General features: G+C 36.4%; 3 protein-coding genes across 3 annotated transcripts; all 3 read left to right on the top strand.

Moving 5' to 3' along the window:
* Nucleotides 1-838: 838 nt before the first annotated feature.
* On the top strand, nucleotides 839-1,813 carry LOC138205220 (olfactory receptor 2AT4-like). The gene has a single exon (XM_069160980.1). It carries the CDS (start codon nucleotides 839-841, stop codon nucleotides 1,811-1,813), a length of 975 nt encoding a protein of 324 aa, XP_069017081.1.
* A 2,535-nt stretch (nucleotides 1,814-4,348) lies between these two features.
* LOC138205219 (olfactory receptor 2AT4-like) lies at nucleotides 4,349-5,323 on the top strand. Its single transcript, XM_069160979.1, has one exon. The coding sequence runs from the start codon at nucleotides 4,349-4,351 to the stop codon at nucleotides 5,321-5,323; it is 975 nt and encodes a 324-aa protein (XP_069017080.1).
* A 2,872-nt stretch (nucleotides 5,324-8,195) lies between these two features.
* LOC138205218 (olfactory receptor 52E8-like) lies at nucleotides 8,196-9,161 on the top strand. Its single transcript, XM_069160978.1, has one exon. It carries the CDS (start codon nucleotides 8,196-8,198, stop codon nucleotides 9,159-9,161), a length of 966 nt encoding a protein of 321 aa, XP_069017079.1.
* The last annotated feature ends 172 nt before the right edge of the window (nucleotides 9,162-9,333 follow it).

Below are 9,333 nucleotides of genomic sequence, written 5' to 3'. Positions count from 1 at the left end.
GGTAAAAACTACAGATTTGTTTGAGGGTCCACCAGCCCACTAATGTGGCTGACCAAAGGGTTTTGTTCTGGTATGCTTTGCGGCTAACAGACTACTTTAGTCACAGAAGGACTACCTAATACCCTTGACTGTTTGTATGGAGCCTCCTTCCCAAGCAGTACGGTTAGCATTAGTAGTAGCATCATTAAATCAGTGGGTCTTCCAATGAGCTAAAATGAGCTGAGTGTTCCTCGCTATGCAAAGCATATATAATATCTCCTCACTGGTTAATTTCATGTTATTATTAATTAGAGCCTAAAAAGTAGAGTAAACCACCTGAAAAAATATTCTTATTATGATTTGTTCTATTTACAGAATATTACACCATTAATGAATCCAGTGGGTGTACTGCACTTTTTGTTATTCTTAAGAGTCATTCATGGATGTCTTTCTACTTGACCCCCCAAAAAAAGAAAGAAAAAAACCTGCCAATCGTGTGGCTTACAGATATTAACTGACTGAACATTAATGATCCACAGATAACACAAAAAGGATGGAAACCACACCTTCATGGCAAGGCAAGTGCTTTTAAGTGGTGAACCAGCAGGAGACTCAGCAAAGTTCACGACTATGTTGTTTGAGAGAGGGCACATGTAAGCTGATAGAGGTAACTATAGTCAAACTAATGCTTAGGTTTTATTTTCATGCATATCATTGGGGATTCAAGAATTGTAAAACAAGCAATTGTCAACTAGATATGTGATATATGTAGTACAGCTTTTGTTTAAATGTTCGGCCAAAGTGTTTTATCTAATGTGTTGTATGCTTTTCAGACTTTTAAGGGTATTTCTGCTCCATCATGCCAGAGGGAAATCACAGCATTGTGACAGAATTCATTTTAACTGGATTCCCTGGACTTCCTCCAAAATACAACGGTCTTGCCTCAGCTGTGTTGTTCTTGGTGTATTTGTTAACTTCAGTAGCAAATGCTACCGTTCTTTTTCTGTTTGCAACTAACCGGACTCTTCATAAGCCGATGTATTATATAATTCTAAACCTGTGTGCATGTGATATTCTCTTTAGCACGACCACTCTCCCAAAGATCATCAGTAAGTATTGGTTTCAGTCAGGGACCATTTCTTTTACTGCTTGTTTTATCCAAATGTACTTTGTTCACTATTTTGGCACAGTGAATTCTTATATTCTCTTTCTGATGGCTTTTGATAGGTATTTGGCTATCTGCCATCCGCTCAGATATCCAAATGTTTTTAAAAACTCAACTATCCATATTCTCAGTGTTACTGGATGGATTGTTTCTAAGGCAGGAGCTTTAATGTTAGTTATTCGGGCATACCCTCTTCCTTACTGTGCTTCGAACATAATCAATCACTGTTATTGTGATCATATCAGTATAACAATGCTGGCATGCACCGACAGGGCTCCTTATGGATTTCCTGCTTTTGTGTTTGCAATGGTTGTGCTAATGGGACCTCTTGCGTTTATAATTTTTTCATGTTGCTCTATAATTAGAGCAGTGCTTCAGATTGCCAATTTGCAAGGTCGTCTAAAATCTCTGGCCACTTGTAGTACTCAACTGATAATAATCTCATTGTATTACTTGCCCAGATGTTTTGTGTATTTAGCCAGCAATGTTGGCATTAAATTTGATACTGATTTGCGAATAGTAATCATCATGATGTACAGCCTTGGCCCCCCAATGATCAATCCACTTATCTACTGTTTAAGAGCTAAAGACATGAGGGAAAGCTTGCGGAAGCAATTCCACAGAAAAAAGGTTCTACAAAAAGCAAAAGTTTCAGCTATTTGTAAGTGATTAATCGATGCATTTCAGTCACTTTGACTGAAAAAAAAAAAAATCAGCAATCTCATGGGGATGATGATAATGAATGATTATTGATGGCCAATAGAGATTGGAAACTTTATTTCAGGGCTTTTTTCCCCACTATTATAAAACATACATATTTTTTAATTATAAATAGTGATATATATGAACATATTGACAATCAAAGATTTTATGATACTTGGACTCCCAGGACTTAAATCAACATATTGTAGGCTTGCGTTTGCTCTTCTCATTTCCACCTACATGGTTATTCTTGTTGGAAATATATTTATTTTAGTTTTCATTGGGTTTGAGAGGTCTTTTTTATAAGCCAACATGTCTGTTCTTTTGTCTTCTGGCAATGAATGATATGTTATGTGGGAAAATGACTTTATCAAAAATTTATATGAAGACATTTTTAGGGGGACAAAATAAAATGTATAGTGCCTCTTTCATGCAGATGTATTTTGTTAATTCTTTGGGAGGTGTCATTTTTGTTCATCAGCTAAATATAGCACTTGATTGTTTAACTGAAGTTTGTCTTACTTTAAAGTATCCTGGTCTTATTACTAACAAAACTCTCTCTATATATATACATTTATATATGAACAACAAGCAATATTCACTTAACTTCCTTACCTCGCCTTATTATTGTGACCACATAACATTGTTTTCATTACAAACTTGGCATGTGGTTGAAAATATGTTCAGTTGCCTGGTGTCTATCTTGCAATACTTAGTCTCTAGCTTCCATTTCCATTTGTCATCATTTCACATTTTTTAACCGCTAGTTATTTCTTTCTTTTGTTTATTAGCAGCCAAAATGTTTTGTTGCTTTTTAGCTCATGCTGCAGGATTTTTGCAGTCCTTTTCATTGTGCATTAATCCTATCATACATTGCTTTAAAACCAGCAATTTCAATGATATTGTGTAGTACAAATCGCGAAAAGCAAAAGAAGGAATGAAGCAATATTCAAAGTAATGAAGACACTGTCAGAATATATACATGATATATATGAAATAAAAATGTTTCTAAACCAGCCAGCCCTTCTCCCCGTCTCTCAAGTTCTAATTCAATTCAATTTTTTTTATATAGCGCCAAATCACAACAGAGGTTATTTCATGGCACTTAACACATCAAAGTCCTTACAGCAGAACTTTATAATATTATACAGAGAAACCCAACAATTCAACAATTTCCACATAAGCTACGAGGGAAAAACTCTTCTTTAAGGGAGAAAAAACCCCAACAGAGGGAAGGAAAAACTCCCTCTCAACAGGAAGAAACCTCCGACAGGACCAGGCTCAGAGGTGGGCAGCCATCTGCCTCAACTGGTTGGGGTGAGAGGAGAGCAGAGAGAAAAGGACAGCAGAGATATACAAGATAAGAACTGTTGGTGGGGATGACAATCGCAGAGCAGAGACATGCAGCTCGATGGCGGGACATCTGACATTCATTTCTTTCTAGCAAAACAGACAGCATGCTCTCTGCAGAGCATCGGGTCATCTTCAATCTCTTGCATTACTAATGCCACAACATAACCTCCAACCTTATCATGCTTAGAACCTACAAATAAATCTGTCTTGCATAAAATTAACTTTAAGTTTGGTCAATGATTGACCAGTTAGCCCAGCCCACACAAAGCACACTCTCACGTGAATCCTAAAAGACAGGTACATTGAGAGGTTTGGTAAAAACTACAGATTTGTTTGGGGGTCCACCAGCCCACTAATGTGGCTGACCAAAGGGTTTTGTTCTGGTATGCTTTGCGGCTAACAGACTACTTTAGTCACAGAAGGACTACCTAATACCCTTGACTGTTTGTATGGAGCCTCCTTCCCAAGCAGTACGGTTGGCATTAGTAGTAGCATCATTAAATCAGTGGGTCTTCCAATGAGCTAAAATGAGCTGAGTGTTCCTCGCTATACAAAGCATATATAATATCTCCTCACTGGTTAATTTCATGTTATTATTAATTAGAGCCTAAAAAGTAGAGTAAACCACCTGAAAACATATTCTTATTAAGATTTGTTCTATTTACAGAATATTACACCATTAATGAATCCAGTGGGTGTACTGCACTTTTTGTTATTCTTAAGAGTCATTCATGGATGTCTTTCTACTTGACCCCCCAAAAAAAGAAAAAAAAAACTGCCAATCGTGTGGCTTGGAGAGATTAACTGACTGAACATTAATGATCCACAGATAACACAAAAAGGATGGAAACCACACCTTCATGACAAGGCAAGTCTTTTTAAGTGGTGAACCAGCAGGAGACTCAGCAAAGTTCACGACTATGTTGTTTGAGAGAGCGCACATGTAAGCTGATAGAGGTAACTATAGTCAAACTAATGCTTAGGTTTTATTTTCATGCATATCATTGGGGATTCAAGAATTGTAAAACAAGCAATTGTCAACTCGATATGTAATATATGTAGTACAGCTTTTGTTTAAATGTTCGGCCAAAGTGTTTTATCTAATGTGTTGTATGCTTTTCAGACTTTTAAGGGTATTTCTGCTCCATCATGCCAGAGGGAAATCACAGCATTGTGACAGAATTCATTTTAACTGGATTCCCTGGACTTCCTCCAATATACAACGGTCTTGCCTCAGCTGTGCTGTTCTTGGTGTATTTGTTAACTTCAGTAGCAAATGCTACCGTTCTTTTTCTGTTTGCAACTAACCGGACTCTTCATAAGCCGATGTATTATATAATTCTAAACCTGTGTGCATGTGATATTCTCTTTAGCACGACCACTCTCCCAAAGATCATCAGTAAGTATTGGTTTCAGTCAGGGACCATTTCTTTTACTGCTTGTTTTATCCAAATGTACTTTGTTCACTATCTTGGCACAGTGAATTCTTATATTCTCTTGCTGATGGCTTTTGATAGGTATTTGGCTATCTGCCATCCGCTCAGATATCCAAATGTTTTTAAAAACTCAACTATCCATATTCTCAGTGTTACTGGATGGATTGTTTCTAAGGCAGGACCTTTAATGTTAGTTATTCGGGCATACCCTCTTCCTTACTGTGCTTTGAACATAATCAATCACTGTTATTGTGATCATATCAGTATAACAATGCTGGCATGCACCGACAGGGCTCCTTATGGATATCCTGCTTTTATGTTTGCAATGGTTACGCTAATGGGACCTCTTGCATTTATAATTTTTTCATATTGCTCTATAATTAGAGCAGTGCTTCAGATTGCCAATTTGCAAGGTCGTCTAAAATCTCTGGCCACTTGTAGTACTCAACTGATAATAATCTCATTGTATTACTTGCCCAGATGTTTTGTGTATTTAGCCAGCAATGTTGGCATTAAATTTGATACTGATTTGCGAATAGTAATCATCATGATGTACAGCCTTGGCCCCCCAATGATCAATCCACTTATCTACTGTTTAAGAGCTAAAGACATGAGGGAAAGCTTGCGGAAGCAATTCCACAGAAAAAAGGTTCTACAAAAAGCAAAAGTTTCAGCTATTTGTAAGTGATTAATCGATGCATTTCAGTCACCTTGACTGAAAAAAAAAAAAATCAGCAATCTCATGAGGATGATGATAATGAATGATTATTGATGGCCAATAGAGATTGGAAACTTTATTTCAAAGAGCTTTTTTTCCCACTATTATAAAAGATACATATTTTTTTAATTATAAATAGTGATATATATGAACATATTGACAATCAAAGATTTTACGATACTTGGACTCCCAGGACTTAAATCAACATATTGTGGGCTTGCGTTTGCTCTTCTCATTTTCACCTACATGGTTATTCTTGTTGGAAATATATTTATTTTAGTTTTCATTGGGTTTGAGAGGTCTTTTTTTATAAGCCAACATGTCTGTTCTTTTGTCTTCTGGCAATGAATGATATGTTATGTGGGAAAGTGACTTTATAAAAAAATTATGTTAAAACATTTTTAGGGGGACAAAATAAAATCAATAGTGCCTCTTTCATGCAGATGTATTTTGTTAATTCTTTGGGAGGTATCATTTTTGTTCATCAGCTAAATATAGTACTTGATTGTTTAACTGATGTTTGTCTTACTTTAAAGTATCCTGGTTTTATTACTAACAAAACTCTCTCTATATATACATTTATATATGAACAACAAGCAATATTCACTTAACTTCCTTACCTCGCCTTATTATTGTGACCACATAACATTGTTTTCATTACAAACTTGGCATGTGGTTGAAAATATGTTCAGTTGCCTGGTGTCTATCTTGCAATACTTAGTCTCTAGCTTCCACTTCCGTTTGTCATCATTTCACATTTTTTTAACCGCTAGTTATTTCTTTCTTTTGTTTATTAGCAGCCAAAATGTTTTGTTGCTTTTTAGCTCATGCTGCAGGATTGTTGCAGTCCCTTTCATTGTTCATTAATCCTATCATATATTGCTTTAAAACCAGCAATTTCAATGATGTTGTGTAGTACAAATCACAAAAAGCAAAAGAAGGAATGAAGCAATATTCAAAGTAATGAAGACATTCAGAATATATACATTATATATATAAAATAAAAATGTTTCTAAACGAGCCAGCCCTCCTCCCCGTCTCTCAAGTTATAATTCAATTCAACTTTTTTTTATATAGCGCCAAATCACAACAAAGGTTATTTCATGGCACTTAACATCAAAGTCCTGACAGCAGAACTTTACAATATCATACAGAGAAACTCAAGACAGTCAGAATATATACATGCTATATATAAAATAAAAATGTTTCTAAACCAGCCAGCCCTTCTCCCCGTCTCTCAAGTTCTGACATTAATTTATTTCTGGCAAAACAGACAGCATGCTCTCTGCAGAGCATCAGGTTATCTTCAATCTATTGCATTACTAATGCCATAACATAACCTACAACCTTATCATGCTTAGAACCTACAAATAAATCTGTCTTGCATTCAGTTAACTTTAAGTTTGGTCAATGATTGACCAGTTAGCCCAGCCCACACAAAGCACACTCTCCTGTGAATCCTAAAAGACAGGTACGTTGAGAGGTTTGGTAAAAACTACAGATTTGTTTGGGGGTCCACCAGCCCACTAATGTGGCTGACCAAAGGGTTTTGTTCTGGTATGCTTTGCAGTTAACAGACTACTCTAATGACTACCTAATTACCTTGACTGTTTGTATGGAGCCTCCTTCCCAAGGAGTACGGTATCACATTACTATAGAGTCCAAATTCAACCTAAAAGATAGTTTGTAAAATGTCCAATCTGCACTGATTAATTGGACAACCTAACCCGTATCCTAACCTAAAAATCTGATGACCTTTGGTAATAATGATGGAGATCTAGCAAGTGTCCATTGTTTTTTATTTATTTACTAAACAAGCTATCGAGTAAGCAAGTTACAATCAAGCGTGACATTACCCATTGGTTTGTGAACTCCCATTCTGAAGCCTCAAGTATTTTGACCATAATCATTTTGCTATATTTGGGACAGAAGTGACAATATTTGGACAAGATGGGGAGGAGCAAGCGGTGGATCAGACTCAATCTCCGAGGACACTACACCTGCCCACCTATAGTGGAAACGTGACCGCACCACAGGCCTGTCCATCAAACACAAACCCCCCCCCCAAATATATCGCTTTTTAAGGCCTAAAATCCAATTAACTACGGAATTATTTTCAGATGGACTGCCAAAAAAACTAATAAGAAGAATTGTAATGAATGTCACATGCCTTGTGGAAAAAAAATGTATTGACTTTGGCTCCATAGACCTCCATTTAACTTCTTTCATGGAACACAGAGCCTTTTTGGAACCAACCCTTAACAGCCCTCAGTGATATTGCAGTTTAAGGCACTTCCACATTGGCCTCATTTTTCAGACCACAAAGATACATCTACTTTCATATACAGCCTATGTTAGTAAGCAGCATAAATGTGAGAGTTATTCAACAGAAAAACAACTGAGCAACTTTTAAAGAAACATATCCAAGGTTAATGGATTACAAGCTTGCTCAAAACAAAGAAAAAAAGAAGAGTGCTCTTAGTTTGTCAAACAAAAGACTCCTCAATTCACATTGTGATCCTTTGAGGATTACGCAGGTCAGACTTCATAAAAAGGCTGAACCTATCTGCCTCCCAGACATTGTCAAGGGTTTTGGATACAGAGCTCCAGTCTGGAGAGAAAAGCATCAATATCCTTTGATAGACCTTCTTGCATTGGCTACTAAATGATTTTCAGATGCATGGCGTTTGAATATCTGGTTTTAGTTATTTCAGTTCAGTTATATAGTATATTGGTAGCAGCCTGTATTCTCCAAGTAATGTTTAAAAGGTGTAATGCTTTAAAGTTGTAGGTCTTTATTTAATGTCTTAGTTCTGATAGATTGTCATTGTAAACTAAAACGATGATTTCCAATTTTACAAGGATGAGAAGCTTCTTCATCCTGGGATTTCCTGGACTTTCACCACAATATTATGGACTCGTGTCAGCTCTGCTTTTTTTCATCTACTTGGCTATTGCAGTCGGAAATATTTTCATTTCAGCATTTGTAATCTGTCAGAAGTCCCTGCATAAACCAAAATATCTCGTCTTTTGTCACCTGGCGCTGAATGACTTAACATTCGGTACTTTGACTCTGCCAAAGATCATAGCAAAATATTGGTTTGGTGATAGCATCATTTCATTTCATGGATGCTTTGCACAGATGTTCTTTGTTCATTATTTAGGATCAGTAACGTCTTTTATTTTGTTGGTAATGGCTCTGGATCGATATATTGCTATATGTATTCCACTGCGTTATCCTGTTCTAATTACAAACAGAACCGTATCTGTGCTGTGTGGGTTTGCTTGGTTGATACCTCTGCCTTTAATGGCAGCTATTATGTTTCATGTTCTTACTTTACCTTTCTGTAAATTAAATGTCATTGCTCAGTGCTACTGTGACCACATTTCCATAACAAGCCAGGCATGTGGAGAGGATGTTAAAATAGTTACAGTCACTTCACTGTGTTTAGCCATGTTTTGTCTTTTGCTGCCTCTTGCATTTATCTTGTTTTCCTACATTTCCATAATTGCAGTTATTTTGAAAATGTCCACCGTTGGAGGGCGTAAAAGCACCTTATCAACTTGCACACCACAAATATTCATCACATGTCTTTTTTACCTACCCAGATGTTTTGTTTATATTGCTAATGCTGTTGGCTTTATTTTCAGTATAGATATTCGCATTATATTGATATTGTTGTACAGTCTTTTTCCTGCGGCTGTTAATCCAATCATATACTGTTTCAAGACCCAGGACATCAAGCAGACTTTGATAAAGAAGCTCAGAACAACTAGGATTGGAATAGAGGTGAAACTTTCTATCTAATTACTGAATGATGACATAAGTGTGACTGTATAATAGAAAAATGTTTTAAAATAGGTCAAGACAATGTGTAAATTATGTCTTTTGTGTGGTTGGGTGTTTCATTACTGTAAAGCATGTGTTTGGCAGCAGCTCAGATGATAATGATATCTCAACGGTACTTACTGGCAATTTC

Source organism: Embiotoca jacksoni, unplaced genomic scaffold, assembly GCF_022577435.1.
Source record: "Embiotoca jacksoni isolate LCO1_2020_lvr unplaced genomic scaffold, fEmbJac1.0.p SCAF_28, whole genome shotgun sequence".
Lineage (NCBI taxonomy): Eukaryota > Metazoa > Chordata > Actinopteri > Embiotocidae > Embiotoca > Embiotoca jacksoni.
The sequence above is the reverse complement of the archived record's forward strand: the minus strand, read 5'-3'. Positions and strand labels throughout refer to the sequence as shown.

What these genes read in the sequence shown, in the direction of transcription:
- LOC138205218 (XM_069160978.1), top strand. Translation starts at nt 8,196, where the DNA reads ATGATTTCCAATTTTACAAGGATGAGAAGCTTCTTCATCCTGGGATTT.
- LOC138205219 (XM_069160979.1), top strand. Translation starts at nt 4,349, where the DNA reads ATGCCAGAGGGAAATCACAGCATTGTGACAGAATTCATTTTAACTGGA.
- LOC138205220 (XM_069160980.1), top strand. Translation starts at nt 839, where the DNA reads ATGCCAGAGGGAAATCACAGCATTGTGACAGAATTCATTTTAACTGGA.